General features: G+C 53.6%; 1 protein-coding gene across 5 annotated transcripts in view; it reads left to right on the top strand.

The window, feature by feature from the left end:
• The window catches only part of PISD (phosphatidylserine decarboxylase), a 36,516-nt gene that overhangs the window by 13,703 nt on the left and 3,465 nt on the right, over nucleotides 1–19,348 (top strand). Inside the window, exons 1-3 of one of the 5 annotated variants that reach the window (XM_012731039.1) lie at nucleotides 13,263–13,310; nucleotides 17,056–17,259; nucleotides 18,707–18,872. The exons of 1 other annotated variant lie outside the window; for it this stretch is intronic. In XM_012731039.1, the coding sequence (XP_012586493.1) occupies nucleotides 17,210–17,259; nucleotides 18,707–18,872 (216 nt within the window). In that variant the 5' untranslated portion in view covers nucleotides 13,263–13,310; nucleotides 17,056–17,209. Of the gene's footprint in view, nucleotides 1–13,262; nucleotides 13,311–16,628; nucleotides 17,433–18,706; nucleotides 18,873–19,348 lie in introns of those variants that run through there. 3 more of the 5 variants (XM_012731035.1, XM_012731040.1, XM_012731038.1) reach the window with 3 other exon arrangements.

The following is a 19,348-nucleotide window of genomic DNA, read 5'->3' as shown; positions in this document are numbered from 1 at the left end:
ACTACTGAGGGGAGCAGTGAGCAGGTCAGGACAGATCTGTCATGCCATGTGGGTCAACTCCCTGGCTGGGGATCAAGCTCGTGCTTCAGTGGCTGTGGGTAACTTCACAGTACTGTGCTTTAACCCTTGTACCACTAGGGAGGGCCCATAGGTTTATTTATTTAAGATTTATATTTATGTATACAAGATCTGGGGTGTAGGCCAGAGGTACAGGGGGTGGGAGGATTCACCAGAGACAGAGTGGGGAGCAGGACAGGCAGATTGACCGAAATATACTTCTGAGGAGAGAGGTCTGCTGTGTCATGTGGGTCAGCTCCCTGGCTGGGGGTTGCACTTGTATTGCAGTGGCTGTGGATGGCTTTGTAGTGCTGTGCCTTACTCCCTTGTGCCACCAGGGAGGCCCATAGTTGGGTTTTATAATAACCTTTCTTAGGCCAAGGTTTCACACTGTCCTTTGGTGACAATTGCCGTGGTGAGGTTTTAGAGATGAGGTTGGAGTGCGGGGTCCTGGTTCACTCTAGGAGGGGTTACACCAGAGCTTTCCTTTAAGCGGTATGTGATGAATATTCCACAACAGAGATGTTAGTTATATTTAAAATAAGGTTTATTAGGGAAAGGGACAGAAGAGTAAAAGACACTTGTGTAGACACAAATACAGGAAGAGTTGCCTTTAAAGGGACAAGTTTGCTGAGTGAGGCCTGCATGGTTGCCGGCAGATGGCCTTGAGGAGAGCTGCTGAGGGAGGTCAGTGCAGAGAAGCCCTGGCAGGTGCAGGTCATCAGCAGGCAGGAGGCTGCCGCCCTGCGGAGGGAGAGAGCTGGTGAAGACCTGCATAGGCACAGGTGGGCAGAGGTCTGTGGCAGTGCTGGGGTTTTTCATCTTTTGTGAATGGGTGGTTTATTCCTTAATCCCCATATCTTCACCTTTTGGTCTGTGCTCCTCACACTCCCTGCGGCCGTCTGATAATTTTTTTTTTAAAGATTTATTTATTTATTCATACAGAGTTGGGGTACAGGCCAGAGATGCAGAGGGTGAAAGGATACACCAGGGACAGAGTGGGGAGCAGAACAGGCAGATCAACGAAGTACACTGCTGAGGGGAGCAGCGGGCGGGTCAGGAGAGGTCTGCCGCACCATGTGGTCACCTCCGGGGCAGGCGGGGATCGAACTCAGGAAGTGGCTTAATCTTCTTAGTGCTGTGCTTTAACCTGCTGCGCCACCAGGGAGGCCAGCCGTCTGATAATTTTTATAGCTGGGTTAATGTCTATGTTAATCGCTTCTACCCCTATCTCCAGAGACAGGTTTCTGACCTTGTAGAGTCCTTTCCAGTGTTTCTGTTCTTACCCTCCATCAGCTGCATAGGTGTGGTTCACACTCTCAGAGTATACTGTACTCTGTTTATTTCCCATGACCTGTGACCTTATAAACATAGCCTGTACTTTTATGCAAGTGAAATACTTGTAAGACTGTGATTATATGACCCCACTCAACAACTTACAACCAAGTTGGTGTCTCTCTGACTGCACTGATTTGACAGACTGACTCACCCTGTGATGAGCTCACCTGCTGTCCGAAAATTTCTACCTATTTCAAAGATGCCCCAAGAGAATTTAAATTTCAAAGAAATTTGCTACTTCCAAAATCATCAGAGACATATATGAGTTAGTTTTTTTTTGTTTTTGTCTTTATTAAATATATACTTTTTTACATCATTCTTCGTTTTGTACTTTTATTTTCATCTCAGTTGTCATCCCCGTGGACTACCCACTACCGCTTCACCCACGTGTACCACCATAGTCCAGTGCGTTCTCCTGACCCAGTTTTGATCCTGTTCCCCTCTCCTCCCCCATAGAATGTCTCTGGTTTATAGTTGTTAGTTGATGTTTGTTTTTACTTTATATATATAATGGGAGTAGTTGGATTGCCTGCAGGGGGCCTTTGCTCCCTTTCCCATCTATAAACGTCTATTGTGCCTGAAAAACATTTGGTTATCCTAACTCTTTATCAGAAAGCTTCAGAACATGGTGGTAATACCTTCTGTTGGTCAGCATGAGGTAGGCAGGGCAGATGTCAGAGCCATTGGGCAAATGGAAAGCCTAGTTGGTGGCAGAGTAGGTTCCAGAGCTTAGCTTCAGTGACTTCAAATCCCATACTCTTTCTAAGAAGCAACATTGCTAGTAGGAGCTATTCTTAGTACAAAAGTTAAGACTGTGATAGCAAGAGCTAGAAGCAAGCTCCCTGTCTACAGGACTTGCTGTCTGCTTGAGGCACTCCTTCTCTGAGGACTTTGTTTAAAATGTGAAGTGAATTTGACTATACTGACTTGAAAAGTCTTTTCGAAGCCCTGCGCCGAATCATGGACGTGCCGTACTGGCGCGCCCGCCTGGTGCTGGACACCCCTGCATGCCCGACGCCCGCTTGGACCTGGGCCGCGGCTTCCTGCCGGCCCGCGTGGGCTCTGCCCTGCCCGGCAAGGCTGGACTGCCCCAGTCCAAGCCTGCCGGGAATCATGGGCTGAGCGCGGGAGCCAGCACCCTGTGTGGCCACCGGGCGGGACTAGGCCTGTGCTGCGAGAGTGAGGGTGTCCCCCCCTCCATCGTCTTTTACTTCTCTGTGTGAATCGCTGGACATGACTTGGTGGAATGATTAAAGTCATCACAATAAAATATATATATATTAACTGAAAAGTCTGAAAAGATACCTATGAATGCAGATGAGCATCATAGCTGCCTGCTCTGCTCCGCAGATCTTAAAGAATTTATATCCATATCTTCCCTTTGTTTTAAATAGGATTTTTTTTTATGACAGTATAGAAGAATTCATACTGGAAAAGTGCTATCCCACTCACTGTACCCTGGGATAGGGGAAAGAACAGCTCTTAGGAGGAGGCAGGAACATCAGACTCTTTTTTAAAAAAGATTTTATTTATACATACAAAAATTGGGGTTTAGGCCAGAGGTGCAGGGTGGGTGAGAGGATTCACCAGAGACAGGGTGGGGAACAGAACAGGCAGAGCTACTGAAATCCATTGCTGAGGGTGTTATAGGGCAACTCTATGAACTGGGTTGCCTGTCTGTGGGTTCTCACCCCTAAACTTAGATCCAGCTGCACTGCAGACACACACAGGAGGGTCAATATGGATTTGTTTACAAGGGGAAAATAAAGGGAACAACCCAGACAAAGAGAGAGAGCACGATACAAGCTAACTAGTGCATCCTAGCAGTTCTGCTGACCTGGAACCCCAATAGCACATTGAAGGCTGATCAAGAGCCAAGTGACCAGCTGCCAGTCACCAGGCCAAGGGAGAGAGAGCCTCAGCCCAACATGTCCACCTTTATAGCCCAAAATCTCAAAATGGCTGCTTAATTCCGCCCTTGGGTCCTAGCAGTTCTCCCTTTGGTGTTGCTGGGAGTTTTAGTTTCAGTGTCTGGAGTAGGGTGGAGTCCACAAAACCTGTATGTGTGGAGTTTGTTCAGGGCATCCTTTTCCCCTAACAAGGGGAGCAGAGGGCAAGATAGGAGCAGCCTACCGCATCATGTGAGTTAGTGAACTCCTTACCAGGACTCCAACTCAGTCTGCGATGGTGATTAAGTGCTGAGACTTAACTCCTAGATCACCAGGGAGACCCAGAACTTCAGACTTTAGACAGGGGGAAAGGAGCCTGGACCTCTGGCTGCCATCAGCTGTGTGACTTGGGGCACACAGCTTGAATCATGTTCTTTTTATGCTAGAAAATAAAGCTCATGTAATTGGCTGAGGGGAGCAGCAGGAGCGACAGGAGAGGCCTGCTGTGCCCTGTGGGTCAGCTCCCTGGCTGGGATCAAATTTGCTCTGCAGTGGCTGTAGACAGCCTCACAGTGCTGTGCTTCAACCCGTTGTGCCACTAGGAAGGGCCCTTTTGTCCTTTTCTAATTATGTAAGTAAGTGCATAAAAAAAATGAGTGTAATGAAATATGAAGATGAAAACAATGATGACACATAATCCTACATGAACATAGCTTTTCTCGGCTTTTGGCTGTGTTTGGGACCGTGGATTGTTAACATTTATTATTAATGAGAGAGTGGAAAAGTTTTTAAAATAACATGATGTAAAAATTAAAGTTTTCTATTTGAAGATGGCCTCTGACACATTATTAATTTTATTCCCATTCTTCAGAAGCATTTCCAGAAAAAATCTCCAAACCTACATATTTTTGTGTTATACAAGGTTGACTTGTTTTATTTTTCAAAGATTTATTTGTTTATGCATGTAAAACTTGGATACAGACCTGAGGTGTAGGGGTGGTGAGAGGATTCACCAGAGACAGAGTGGGGGGGGGGCAGAACAGGCAGGCTAACAAAGGACAGTACTGAGGGGAACAGCAGGTGCGTCAGGAGAGGTCTGCACCTTGTGGGTCACCTCCCTGGCTGGGGATTGAACTCGTGCTGCAGTGGCTGCAGGTAGCCTCACAGTGCTGCATTGGGCCACCAGGGAGGGCCCCTGCAAATTATTTTTAATTTGTTGTTTGGGTTCTTTCCAGATTTTGACTATTCATAAGTCAATATGAGTATTTGTGTGTATGTCTTTGGACATTTGTTTTTCTCTTGTCTGAATACCTTAAAGTGTAATAATTACTTAATCAAATGGAAAATGTATATTTATATAATCTTTGAAAAGAAACCACCAAACTTTTGAAAGTAGTTGTTCCATTTTGTGTTCCCATTAGCAATACATGAATCTATCTTATCATTTATCCCAGTAGTTTTTTTGGTTGCAGTTTTTGTTGTAGATAAACTGCTTTTTCGTTTTAGAAGTGTCAAGCTGTCCTTTTTTGTTTGCCATTTGAAAATCAGGGAGGATAGCCAGTATTGTACCCCGTCACCATATCACGTGATTGCATCATCATGGTCTTTATGTTTAAATGCATGTACTGCCTATCCTTATCTCAATTTGTAAACGGAGGTTGCTGTTTATATCTTGCCTTTCCTACCTTTTTGCTGTGTAATGTTTTGCAAGGTTGCATGGCTTATTTCATGCTTTGCCATTTGGTGGGTTCTGGCAGACCAGTGGCTGTGTCACCGCGAGTGATGTGGAACACATCTTTGCACATAGACCTTTCTCTCAAGGTGAATGTCTCGGTATGGAATTGCTGTGTGAAAGGACAAACACATCTTCACAGGTTTGTGTCTGAAACTCTTGCACCCATTGGTTGTTGGTATTGTGTAGAGTGCACGAGCCACACTTATACCCAAACAAGTATTGTCATAGGTGAATATGATCCCTTTCTTCGTGAATGTATTCATTCATTCTATAGATTTTGCAGCTCCTTTGATATGCCAGGTCCTTTTGAGATTTGGGGATCCACTAGTGAATGGAACTGGAATTCCTATCCTTAGAGAGTTCCTCTTTTTAATGTGAGACAGTCAGGAATAAATGGACACATATGCATGTCAAGTACTTGACATGCTGTGAGGAAAAATTAAGCAGGTAAAGGGTACAGGTATCTTAGCCTGGGTAGAGCTGGCCAGAACTGAAGCAGTTAGAGCAGGAAGGCCTTGGCACTTGTGAGCAAGAGTTGTAGGAATAGAGTAGTGAGCATGATCGAAGTGGGGTCCATGCCAAGGCTTGAGACAGATGTGCATGTTGTTGTGGAAGAGCACAGGGCCCGTGTGGCGAAAGGCAGGAGTGCCAGTCGAGCTGGGCTTTCTCTGTGTGAGGTTTGAGTCGTCTGGGTGATTGGCTTCCTGTGGCTGCTGAGCCGGTCTAGGGGGCCTGGGGTGGAGGCTTTGTATCCTGGCAGAGAAGGTGGTGGCTTACACCAGGGCGTGGGAGTGGTGGAGGTAGTGGTGGCACTTGATTCTGAGTGTGTTTTGAGGTGAGAGTGAACTGGATGTGCAAATGAATTGGATGGTACAAAGTGGAAAGTGACACGTGACTTTGAAACTACAAACCTAGGGAAGTCATGTTTTGTGGGTCTTCACCTGCGGGCTCACAGCTGCAAGACATGGCTCAGGCCGAGCTGCAGCAACAGTTGGGCTTATTAATAAAGAGGATATTGGGGGAAAAGAGTGTTTCCAGGCCACAGAAGGCTGGCTTTCTTTCCCCAGATAGTCCCTGTGGTGTCCAGGCTGAGGTCAAAAGCTGCTTGTGCAAGATGATAGTGTCCTTCTGACGAGTCTGGAGCTGGGGGTGCACCAGTAGGTAGTGGACCAGAACACAGCTGTGGCAGCTGGAGATAATCATGGGAGGTAACAGATGTAGCGCCACCAGGAGGCCGAGCAGGACGAGCTGCAGGCAGTGGTGGCTGTCAGGTGACAGTGCTGGAAGGTCAGGAGTGGTGGACACTCTAAGAGGCGGCTGGGCACAGGTCAGCATGCCCGCAGGCAGCGATGTAGAGTGTGAGGCACCAGCGTTAACAGCTCCTTGGAAAGGCTGGGCACAAGCCAGCACTGTAGCTTTTAGAGACGGCAGTGCCAGAGGCGCCGGCACATGTTAGCTGCACCTGTCAGCAGGTGATCTGGAGGCAGAGCCGCAGGCTGGGACAGAAGTTAGGCAGTGGTTCAGAATGGAGAGCAGATGCAAACTGTACTGAGTGAATGTGAAGAGAAGGTCTCAGTGATGGGAGGTCTTGATCTGGATGAAGGGATGTGCCTCCTGCTCTGCTTATACTCCCTTAGGGTCCCACCATTCAAATCCAATTTGAATTTGCCTGTTTTCAAAACTGGCTCCATTTCCAATACTTTTTTTAAAAAAAGATTTTATTTATTTATGCATACAAGAACTGGGGGTACAGGCCAGAGGTGTGGGGCAAGAGGGAGAGTATTATTCACCAGAGACAGATTGGGGAGCAGAACAGGCCGACTGATGAAGTACATTGCTGGGGGGAGCAGCGGGTGAGGCAGGAGAGGTGTCTTGCACCTTGTGGGTCAGCTCTGGGGTCCGCAGTGACTGGTGATAACATAATAGCGCTGAGACTTAACCCCCGTGCCACCAGGGAGGCCTCCCTTTCCAAGATTTGACTGGCGCCTCTCTGAGTGCATACTGATCGGCTCACTTACAGAACCCCTACTGCTTTCAAAACTGAAACCTGCCCTGTGATGGGGTTGCCATCTGGTGCTGGGGTGCAGTGAAGCAGAAGCCAGGCAAGCCCACCGCACCTCTGACACAGGAGCCGTGGGGGGTGGGGGTGGTAGGGTCCTCTTAGAATTCTTGAGTCCAGCAGATGGAGGCTAATGGCTCTTCACTGAGAATTTGGGGGAAATAAACAGCAAGACTTAATGGAGAACGTAACTTGCTTTTCTACAGACAGAGTTTACTTCAATACGTTTCACGCTTCTGTGTTTTGTTAGGTTTTGAGCAGGTGTGGTGAGCGGCTCGGATCAGGGAGCGCTGCCCCTCCTCTCAGCTCTCAGCCCTGCAGAGCAGGCGAGTGCCGTGCAGGGAGGACGCTTCTGTGTGCTCTGGAGAACGCATGATCACCGTCAGAGTGCCTGTTCATTGGGGTGCCCAGGCCTGGCTTTGGCCTTAGAGAGGAGAGTGTTTGACACAGGGACCTCTTGAGGGTCTCTGAGTGAACCACACACAGGGTGGAAGGCAGCCAGTGTAGCCATCGTGTGTTTACATTTCTTTGGCAATTGTAATTTGTTTATTATACTTTATTTTCTTACATCATTGTTCTCTCTGCTGTTGTAATTTTATTTTCTTACTTTTAAAGATTTATTTATTCGTACAGAATTGGGGTACAGGCCAGAGATGCGGAGGGTGAGAGGATTCACCAGAGACAAAGCGGGAAACAGAACAGGCAGATCGACGAAGTACACTGCTGAGGAGAGCAGCGGTGGGTCAGGAGAGGTCCGCCACGCCATGTGGTCACCTCCGGGGCAGGCGGGAATCGAACTCATTCGGAAGTGGCTTTAGTCTCTTAGTGCAGTGCTTTAATCCGCTGCGCCACCAGGGAGGGCCTATTTTCTTATTTTTAAAGATTTATTTATGCTTACAGAGCTGGGGTACAGGCCAGAAGTGTGGTGGGTGAGAGGATTCACCATAGATAGAGCGGGAAGCAGAACAGGCAGATCTTTTGAAACACACTACTGAGGGCAGCAGTGGGCAGGCAGGAGAGGTCTCCTGCACCATGTGGGTCAGCTCCCTGGCCAGGAATCAAACTCATGCTGCAGTGGCTGTCGAGAGCTTCATAGTGCGGTGCTTTAACACGTTGTTGTGCCACCAGGGAGAACCCAATTTTATTTTCTTTTTAAAAAAGATTTTTTTTTTATTTATGCATAGAAGAATTGGGGTACAGACCAGAGGTGAGGTGTAGGGAGTGTGAGGATTCACGAGAGACAGAGTGGGGAGCAGAACAGGTGGATCGACGAAGTACACTGCTGAGGGGAGCAGCGGGCGACACAGGAGAGGTCTGCTGGGCCATGTGGGTCATGCCCCGACTGGGCGTTGAACTTGGTGCTACAGTGGCTGCGGCTCTTCATAGTGCTGTGCTTTAACCCCTTGTGCCACCAGCGAGGGCCCCCTGCTATTGTAATTTTAAATAAACTGTCCTTTCATCCCCACAAGTAAAAAGAGGGAACAAAAGCCTTCATCACTACTGCCTAGTGAAAGGATGGCAGTGTGCAGTGTCTGTGACATGGCAGTCACTGTCATGTCGTGGGTGATGTCAGGTTTGCTGAGGGAGTGCACTACACCTGGGGATTCCTGTGAGCATCTGGGTGACTTCAGCTCTGCGCCGCCATCTGGTGACAGACTCCCCCTCCCACCCCCCCACTGCCCCCTCACCCCTGTTCTCCAGTGATCCTGACCTGTTCTTTCTTCCTTGACTGCTAGACCAGAGGACATGTGGTGGAAAAGTGGCCCGGCAGCGCGTGGCCCTTTTGCCAATTACAAGAAGCAGTTCCACACACCCCTCTGGCTCCCGCAAGCCTTGTCAATCCTCTGGGGTTACTTTGTGGAGACCAGAGGCCTGTGATTGCCCAGCCAGCCTCAGGTGGTAGCTGGCCTTTATATGCGTCTCGAAGGGCTCTCTGCTGAGCACCAGCACCCAGCTGGAGCGAGGGCATCTGGGGCTGGGTCACCCAGGCCAAACGAACAGAAATCAGTGTTGGGTCCTTAGTTCTGTGTGAGAGGCAGAGCAGAGGTTGGCGGGGGCACGCAGAGGGCCTGCCCTGTTTGTTCGGCCTCACCTCAGAGCAGGAGCAGCTCAATAACAATATGTATTTATTATTAAAGGTTTATTTATTTATGCATGCAGAACTGGAGTACAGGCCAGAGGTGCAGGGGCGGTGACAGGATTCACCAGAGACAGAGTGGGGAGCAGAACAGGCAGATCGACGAAGCACACGGCTCAGGAGAGCAGCGGGTGGATCAGGAGAGGTCTGCCGCGCCATGTGGGTCACCTCCAGGGCCGGGGATTGAAGTCACACTGAAGTGGCTGTGGCCAGCTTAGCAGCACCCTTGCGCCACCAGGGAGGGCCCCAGTAACAGAATTTAGATAGTAGAATTTGGGGTTTTTTTCCCCCCTCTCCTCTATATTTGGTTGAATATCATTTGCAAAGGGAAATTTATATATATATTTTTTAAAATGTTATAACTTTTATTATACATCCAAGAGTCATTTTACATTTGCAAGACACAAGGCAATTTTACACTCTACATAAATATTTTTGAATTTGGTTTTTAAGCTGTTCAGTTCTTCTATCGTGAACACTTCTGAAGAGAGCAGAAAAGTTGAGAGAATAGTTACCCATTTGCACACCCCTTGAGCAGTTGTTCATCTTTTGTGGAATCTGCTGTATCTTTTTGTATCTCTGTATCATTTGAAAATATACTGCAGACATTACAAGTGGAATTTCGCTCCTACTTCAGCACACATGAGCATAGCAGTCTGGCGCTTCTGTTGGTTTTGTCGTGGCCCTGGGAGCTGGTGGCAAGGTCTGAGGTTTGGGAGCAGCTGTGTGGACAACGGCCTGAGGAGCAGCTGGGTTTGCCTTCTGCTCTCCCACTGTATTCCATCTCCGTGGTTCTAACCTTAGTTTAGAACTAAAAAAGACAAATGTATGTAGTGTGACATTCCAGTTCACGAAAAGAATAGAGACAGCCATTCTGTCGCACTCCCGCGTAACAAGGTAAACAGGACCCTGTGAAGTGCCTCCCTCCTGTTCCTAACACAACTGCCTGGGGCACTAAGGACCCCGTCTGCGTGCTGCTTTGTGCCATGACCCTGAACATTGAACATAGTCTGTACATTAAAAAAATTTTTTTAAAGATTTATTTGTGCATACAGAACTGGGGTACAGGCCAGAGGTGCAGGGGCGGTGAGGATTCAGCAGAGACAGAGCGGGGAGCAGAATAGGTATATTGATGAAACACACTGCTGTGGGAGCAGCGGGTGAGACAGGAGAGGTCTGCCGCGCCCTGTGGGTCAGCTCTGGGCCAGGGATTGAGCTCATGCTGCAGGGGCTGCGCTAGCTTGCAGTGCTGCACTTTAACCCATTGCGCCACCGAGAGGGCCGTCTGTACATTTCTCTGTAATTACGAAAGCTTTTTCATTCTCATCTGTAAACAGGCAGTTAACTCCCTCATAAAGTTACTAGATAAGAACGATGCATTAAATAGCTGGTCTTGTGCTGGCAGGGAGTGATTCTGTAAATACCATTTTACTTACTAGTAGGTGTTGAGGAAACAGCTATAAGGCCCGAGGAGGCAGGCAGGCGGGCGGGAGGGTGCAAAGGGGGCTTAGTACCAAGGACAGTCACCAGGTCCCTAAACTGCCTCTCCAACCTTGGGACAACCTGTCCTACCCAGGAACTGCCTCACAGGCTTTGAGTGACCAGTGTGGGAAGAGGGGAAGACTATGCCTGAACGTGCAGAACAAGACAAAGTTGAACTCAGAGCTGGGCGGAGTCTGGGGTGGCCCTCTCGGATGCCTTCAGGCCGCATGGAGCTTTCTGCTGGACCTGATGAGCCCTGTAAGGCACTGTATTTTCTCTATTATGCTGCAGGCCACCCTTTGGTGCCTGGATCAAGCCTCAGGTTGCTGCTGGAGGGACCCTGCGTGGACCAGGGGGCATTAGAACAGTCAAGTGGGTGGTAGAACTTCTGGGGAACATTTGCTAACATGAGGTGGGGAGCTTGGCAAAGTTGGGAGAATCTTACAAATGAAGAAATCACCTGAAGGCACTTGGTGTTTGTCTGGGCGCCCTGCCACGGTTCTGTGAGGCTGATCACCTGCTTGTCCTGAGACACCAGCTATTGCTGGCTTTCCTCAAGGGGCCTCCACTGGTCCCCAGGGAATGAGAATTAGCAGAGAGCACCTGCTACCCCTCCCTCCCCTGCGGCTGCCATCCATCCCCTGGCACAGGGCTCTGGATAAAATTCACTTGGGAGGGAGTTGGGTTAACTGAGGCTTAACCTCAGGTGCTGGCAGCCTAGTGGCTTAGGGCCTGCAGAGCCATGCAGTTGCACTAGGGGGCACTCACACCCAGGGGACTCTTGGTGACTGAGGACCGGAAAGGAAGGTCTCAGTGTTTGTTCGGGAAGAGACATCATTCAGGGGGAGAAAGGGGAAAAAAACAAGGGTTTTTGTTTTTCCCAGAAATCACATGTGAACTGTTGTCTGGAATCCAGAAGGCATCTCTACTGAAAACATACATGGTGGAGGGCGGATTAGAAGGTAAGGAGGGCTGGGACCCTCCCTGATGACGCAGCTGGTTAAAACACAGCACTGTAAGCTGGCCGCAGCCACTTCAGTGCGAGTTTGAGCCTGACCGGTGAGGTGACCCACATGGCACAGCAGACCTCACCTGTCTCACCTGCTGCTCCCCTCATTGTGGACTTTGTCGTTCTGCTCCCCACTCTGTCTCTGGTAAATTCTCTGACTGCCCCCGTATCTCTGGCCTGTACCCCAGTTCTGTATGCATAAATAAACTTAAAAAAAAAAAAAGGAGGGCTAATCACAGGGCAGACCGGTGGGCTGGGTGGTAAGTTTTCTAAGCACCTGTCTCCCCAGATGTTCAGATTGGTTCCAGTGGACTCTGGTAGAGGTGGGACGAGCCTGTGTGTTATTTTGTAGACTTGAGTCTTGGTGCTCTGGAGTTCACTGAGCAGGCGAGCCCCTGGGTGGTTGGCCTGCAGGCCTTCTCTGATCTGACGTGGTCTAGTTTCCTTCTGTGCGTGGAATCTGTGTGGCCTGGTCAGGAGTAGTAGAGGCTTTGGAGGAGTCAGCAGTCTTCCAGAATCTTTCAGGTTTGGGAATTTCGAGTCCCTAGGATTCTGAGTCAGCATCTCCCTGGGCTTTAACTCCTTTGATCTATCTCAGGGCTGTTTTGCAGAGCACTGAGATGCATGGGGGTCTGAAGTCTCACTGGAACAATAAGGACAGATGTGAGGCAGTCTTTCTGCACACAGCTACCTGTCTCCTCACAACCCTGTACGTGCTCTCTCCCTCTCTCTGAATGTTAATTATTTCAGAAGTTAAATTACCAGTGGTCAGAAGCTCTTGGGGTTTCATCCTTGTTCAGAAGCTCAACGTCTTCAGAGTAGTCTGACCAGCCAGCTGGGCTGGTGCTGCTGCAGCCTTGCTTAGGTTCAGGCCTGGCCCGCTGGAACCTCCCTGCCCACAAGTTAAAATGGCTTGTTCCTTCCCATGTTGACTGAGTGCTGTGGGCATGGAGATAGGATGTTGGGCTCACTAACCGGCTCCCTATCTGATAGGGGGCAGAAAGACTCCCAGGAATCACCCCAAGGCTTCCAGCCCCCTGCTGTGGAATGTATTGCGCAGCAGGGGGTGGACCTAGCCCACTGGGTCCACAGCAGGGGACTGGGTGTGACAGAGGGTGGCCTGGAGGACACCTGGTGGGGGCCTGTGTCTTCGGGATGGGGTGTGGGCAGGCGCAAGCCTGAAGGTGACTTTCTGCTCTTGGGGTGGGGGAGGCTGGTCTCCGGAGTGGGGTCGTGGTGGGGTCTGCGGTACCTGGAGGTCCTGAGCCTGCCGGGAGGGGCTGGGAGGGACCTTGCAGCGGGAGAGGAGGCGGGGCATGGCATTGGGCGTTGCAGGGGAAGGCCCCCCTCCCGCCCTCCCCCATCCTCCCCCATCCTCCCCCATCGCCCCTCTGACCAGCCCACCTCCTAAAGGCCTGCTCCCCCTCCCCTCCCCAGGGCGGAGCGCCCTGCGGTGTGGCCTGGTGGGTCTTGGCCCCGCCCCGCAGGCCGAGTGGCTGATGCCAGGCCCCGCCCAGCTGCTTAACTTCCGCGGAGCCGCCGCCGCCTCCCGGAGTCGGAGTCGCTGGGCTGCTGGCCGGAAGCGAGCGGCTGACCACCTGCTGGTGAGTGCGCCGGGGCGCCCGGGCCTGAAGTGCTGCCGCTTGGGCTCATGGGGCGGGGGCCGCAGCGCCCAGGGCTGTGGGTCATCTCTCAGCTTAGCGCCTTGAGGCCCTGGCATTGGAGGCGCCCACCCCGCCCCACCTTGTGGATCTAGCGGCTTCTGAGCGCAGGGTCACGGGCCGGCTGCATGAGCTCACTTCCTCCACATCCTGTAGCATCTCCTCGCCCTGCGCCCTGCAGGCTGGAGAAAAGGGAAATCCTGGCGTACTGGGCTCCGGGTCCCCTCCTGCCTTGTGAGCTTTGGGCTGATTTTCTCGGGGCTCCGAGGGAATGGGGCACCCTAGGGGAGAGGAAGCAGTTCCTCTGGGGCCGAGGAGTGTCAGAATTTGTCACAGTCTTGCCACCCAAGGGCTGGGGAGGGGGGATCCGCCGCCCTCTGCAGAGCCCTAGTCTCTCCTAGCGCCTGCAACTGCCTGGGGAAGGGTGCTTTCGTTCAGAGGCTTGAGGAAGACCCCAGCCCTTGCCCCAGCCCTCCCTTGCCCCCCCCCCCATTGAAGAAAAACCACCACCAGCTCTTCCTTTTGCTTCCTCTTCTCTTGCCCAAGTCCTCCCCAGTATAGCTCTCCAATTTTTGTCCTCTGAGAATCCATTTTCTCCTTCCTTCCTTGCAGTTTGCTACTAGCCTTGGAAGGAGGGGTGCAGGGCTGGTCGTCCCACCTGGAGACACCTCCTTTCACCCTAGCTGTGGGTAGATGGGAGGAAGCGAGCTCTTTGTGCTCTAACGTGGGTGTGTGAGAAAGTTTGGGCTGGTAGAAGCTTGGGGTTTCTGCTAAGGTGGGTGACTGGCACCCAGCGACGCTTCCTCTCGGCAGGAGCCACTGCTCCTGCTGCCTTGGGCTGTACAATACTGCAGGCCCCAGACCCCACTGCCTGCCCTCCCTGCCCAGCAGAGACACGTGTTAAATCGAGGTCCAGAGGAACCAGGCAGGGCACCCCACCTGTGGGAACAAATAACGCACCTGGGCCTGCCATCCAAGCTGCTGAAAAACAAAATTCAGTCAAGTAAATTTAAAGACCTGTTTTTATTAAATGATGCATGAAGAGGACAGTACCCCATCCAGCTAGTATAGAAAGCTGCTGGGGGAGGGTTATGCAAAACAAAAGGTTTTTTACAGTCAGAAATAAGGTGAGGTGAGATTTATTTTTTAGGAAAAAAAAAAAGACCGCTTCAGAGAAGGCCATTTTCCTTTAGGAGAAGAGGGCATTTTATGCAGATACCTGATGGCCAGGGTTAGCTGGGGAGGGGGGACAACTCTAAGTTAGATATTAAATCTTAGTTTGGAAGCGTGGGCTGGGCTTGGCCCCAGTGACTCCATTTTGGGCCTGCTGTTTCTTTTTTTAACAGACTTGAATTGGAATGTTCCATTCCAGTGATATCGCAGGGATACTGTTGCCTCCTGGGTAGTGAGGGGTGGATAGGGATCCTGCAGCACTGCTCAGTATAAACTCTTAGAATGGCATGTTCTGGAAAACGTGAGACCCCTACCCGCTTCCCCCCGGCCAGGCCTTTGCCTCCCGGTCGCCTGCTGCCTCTGTCCTCATCATTCAGGCTCCGCTTGCTCCTTCCATCCCAGAGGTAGCGCCCTCTTCTCCCACCCGTGGGCATGCAAAGGCACTGGGGTGCTGTTGCGCCAAGTGCCAGTGAGGTGCTGGCTTCTGAGCAGCTGCTATAGGTCCCAGCTGTGATCTTAGCAGTGGGCAAGTGAGCTGGAGGAATGACCTTGCCCACTTCCCAGACAAATCTGTGAGACCTGGAGAACATGGGGACCTTGCAGAGAGGCCTTCCTCGCTCTCAGGGGAGGGTGGTCAGGGCTGTAGTGTCAGACTGTCCCCAACCCTCCAAAGCCACCTCAGTCTCCCTGGTCACAGCCCAGAACTCACCTCCACAGTGGCCTTGACTCAGGAGAGGGGAGGTGGCCACACGTCCCTGCCTCAGGGCACTTTCCTTGCAGCTTCCTCATGTGACCTGAGGTTCCCCTCACTCCCCAGCCCACCGGGAGCCTAGGAGAGTGGACACTCTGAGGTCCCTCATCAGCAGTGCAGGAGGCACATGGGCCTGGGAGAGTTCGGGAGCACCGGCAGTGGCTCTGCTCTTTGGACTTGACATCTAGGGGCCCCCTTCCCCCCACTCCTTAGCTCGAAGTGGACAGTAGGTGCCAGGCCTGATCCCTTGGGGTCAGCTAAATTCATGTCTGCTCCCTGGGGACCTTTTGGGGCCTACCTGTGGTGATTGGGAGGAACTCAGAGCCCCTGGTCTCAGTGTCCTGTTTTACCTGAGGTGGAGTGACTGAGACAGGACTGAGGTGGTAGGACCCATGTCCGGCGGGGCAGTGTCTAGAGTCCTTCCAGGACAGCGGCTCCCTCTGTGGCTCCCTCACTTTGGGAGGAAGGTCGAGGGCCTGTTCATACGCCTGGACTGGAGCCCCTGGGGGAGAATGAAATGCAGAGGCATCTGGGGACCTGCTTTGAGGACTCAAGGCTTTTGGACCAAGCAGGGTCCAGGGCTGCTCCTGTCTGGCCATAGTGGTCGCAGCCCCCATGGCAGGTCAGAAGATGGGCAGGAGACTGGCACACTCCCAGCTGCAGGTGCTCCCCACTGGGAACCCCAGGCTGTGCAGGAGGTTCCTCTGCTCCTGAGAGCTGTGAGGGGGGGTGGTGCTTGGGCACAGTGGTTGATGGCCTGATGGGTGGGAGAGCTCATGGGAGGCTCAGCACAGGCCTGGGCAGAAATGTTGACCACCGGGCCCTGGCAGGAAGGGGCTTGTGGATGGCGCTACTGCCACTGGGGGAGCCCTGGTTTGTGCACACCTCCCACACTTAAGTCTGGTCACGAGTCCTCAGGCCCCAGCCCACAACCCCTTGCACTCTGGGGGGAGTCTTGCCAGGCAGGGGCGGAGCTGGCATTCCTACCTCCATGGCCCTGTGTTTTTGCCGGGTGTCAGGTACATCCAGGTAGAGCCACTCTGAGCTGGGGTCTCTCGCCTGGGACAGGGGTCTGAACTGGGTCAGTTCTCTTCTCTGGCAGCAGCTCTTTGTGCCTGAATTTCTTCTTCTAAAGATGGCAGCAGGTGGGAAGGGCTGGCTCCTGGTTAGCCTGCATCAGTTGGGCAGCAACTGTGGAATGTTTGCACTCCTCCTCCTCTGTTATCTGTGAGGCTGGACTGGGAGGGCTGTGGAGGCCGGGCCTGGCTTCCCAGGCAGCAGGCGGATGCCCTGGGACAGCGGGAGTGTTGTTCCAGGCCCTGGGAAGGATCCGTGGGCAGATCCCAGCCCTCCCTCCGTTTCCCTGAGGGCCTTCAGGTGCTTATCTTCCAAGGAGGCCTGGGGGGCGGGGGGCTAGTGCAAGGTGGTGGGGCTCTAAGGATCTGTGACATCAGATGCCAGGGGTCTCCCCCAAGTCCTGCTCCCTCATTCCTCAGATGCTACTTAGTTGAATGGAAATGGGTCAGGTCCCGGCAAGGGAGGGGCTGCCCTCTCGCAGACAAGCTGCCGAAGCCAGCTGGAGCCCGGGGCTCAGATTCCCGCCCGCCCGAGTGCGCCTTCGCCCAGCACTGCCAGGTCCCTCCCTGCCTTGGGCTCACTGGAGCAGGCAGGTGGCCAAGCCAAGGGACAGCGGGCAGAGGGCTGGGGCAGGTGTGTGACCAGTGCCTGTCTTTGCAATAGCCGGGATCTCTAACCTGCTTCCAGAACCGAGAGGGGGAGCAGCCCATCAGCCCTCAGGGGGTCTGGCGGAACCCCAGCCCCGGTGGAGCCGCTGCAGCGCTGTGGCAGGAGCGCCGCGGACTGGGGGGAAGGGAGGAAGGAGGAGAAACAAAGGCGAGTGCGCCTCGCACCGCCCACCATGTGTCAGTCAGAAGCGCGGCGAGGACCGGAGCGCCGTGCAGCGAAATGGTGAGATGCTGCCCGCCGCGTCCTAACCCTGCGGTGCCCCGCCGCGACCTCCGGAAGGTCAGAGTTCACGTCCAGCGGCCCCGAGGTGGAGGTGGCAGCAGGGGGCCAGGGGATCAGCCCCCTCGACTGGAGGGGCCCGGCCCTGGGGGCCTGAGCCGCAGAGCCCGCTTCAGGTACCTGTGCTGCCCCGAGGCTGGGGCCCATTGTCTGTGCTGCGCCCTCACTGCTGCTCCCAGGCCCCTGGCACAGCCCGCACCCGCTGGGGGCCAGGTGCAGTCTTCCGGGAGACGGGGCTGGTCTCGTGCTTCTGCAGTGAGGGCTGCTGGGGGTGCGTGGAGTGGGGGAGCAGTGACTTGCCAGCGTTGCTTGGCCCTTAGTACTTCCCTGGCCTTGGAAAACAGTGGGGTGGGCTGCCAGAGGGGAGGGGCACGGGCACGGACTGGCGAGGCAGAGATGCCGCCGTCGGCTCCCGTCATCGAACTGCAGTGTCTGGCTCTGTTCTCCATTTTTTCTGCTTAGTGTCAGCTGAGATGCCTCTTTGTTCTGTATTTTCAGCAACTGGGGGCAGAGGACACACAGCTCCTCTGAGAAATACAGGCACAGATGGGAGCCTTACTCCGTCCGTTGAATGCAGTCCTTCTGCAGATGACAAAACCGAGGCCTGGGAGGTTCTCAGAGTGGGTGGCGGTGTGGTCGCCTGGTGGCTATTCTGGGGCCTCCATGTTTTTTGGGCCTTGGCGCACGGCTGGGGAACCCGGCGCCGTGGCTGCGCCTCTGGGGGCCAGGGTTCAGGGGCAAGGCCTGCGCCAGTCTCTGCAGTTAGTGCCAGGCTGAGGTGGTGCCAAATGCACTGGCTTGGGGGGGGTGTCTGGGGAGAGGGGCAATCCCTCTGCTGAAAGGAGGGGCCTGGTGAGGTGCGCGCCCCAGAGTAGGCACGACGCCTTAGGAGCGGAGCGGAAGCCCTTCCACCAGCCCCTGGGCCGGCCCGGATACGGCCGTGGAAAAGCCGCACAGACCGCGAGCTGTAGCTGCGCGTAGGGTGTGCGCACGTCTCTCGTTTCTCTCTGCTCTCCTCGGGCTCTGCCCGGGAACTTACCTGTTAGGTGGGGGCTGGAGCCAGGGAGACTCCCCAGCCCCTGCAGCAGCATGGTGGCGCTAGCTGTCCCTCTCTGCTGTGCACTGCTTGGAGCTCCAGGGGAGCAGACCCAGTCTCCCCAGGGGCTGTGGGTCGGCTGTGGGTCAGCTGTGGGCTGCGGGGCTGGGCCTCACGGTGCGTCTCAGAACCCAGATTCCCTGTCCTCAGCCGGCGTGGGTCTGCGGGGCAGGAGACACCTGGCCAGAGCTGCTGGGGGTGGTGGGACAGGTCAGGGCTGCCGTGCCCCGGTGGGCAGGGGCCTCCCAGTCCCTGGCCGCTGACCCTGGCTGTGCCTGGACGTCTGCCCTGCAGGTTGCACTTCCCCCAGCTGGCCCTGAGGCGGAGGCTGGGCCGGTGGAGCTGCATGTCCAGACCCGCCCTGAAACTTCGCTCCTGGCCCTTGACTGTCCTCTACTATCTCCTGCCCTTGGGGGCCCTCAGACCTCTCAGCCGGGTGGGATGGAGGCCGGTGAGCAGGGTAAGTTTGCAGGCTGCTGTCTGGCCCTCCCCCTGGTGGGCCTGACTTTGGGGGGGGAAGGAGACTGCTGACATGGGGGTGATGACTCTGGGGGTGCCTTCCCTCTGGACGGTATGAGGTGAAGCAGGTTGAGTGGTCAGGCTGGTCTGGGCTGTGGACAGGCGACAGGGCGCGGTGCCTGCATTCGTGCTGGGGGGGGGGGCTCTGCTTCTAGAAAAACCCACACTGGGTGCTGATAACATGGTGTCTCTGTGTTCAAATGGGAGAGAGCTCAGAGGGGATTTTGAGAACTCTACTCCCAGGAGCCTGTTTGGGCCCCTCAGGGTGAGGACCAGGGCTGGATGGGTGAGTGGCCTGGCCTTGCCCTACGTGGTCTGGTCAGCTCCCTCTAAGGAGACCTGGCTCAAAGGCACCTACGGGCGTCGGAGACCTGTAGACGGGACCACCCAGCATCCTAGGCTGCTCCAGTGCCCTGG

The sequence above is a fragment of the Condylura cristata genome, unplaced genomic scaffold (genome assembly GCF_000260355.1).
Source record: "Condylura cristata isolate star-nosed mole 26May11 unplaced genomic scaffold, ConCri1.0 scaffold00029, whole genome shotgun sequence".
In the NCBI taxonomy this organism is placed as follows: Eukaryota; Metazoa; Chordata; class Mammalia; order Eulipotyphla; family Talpidae; genus Condylura; species Condylura cristata.
Note: the sequence above shows the minus strand (reverse complement) of the source record. Positions and strands in the feature narration are given on the sequence as shown.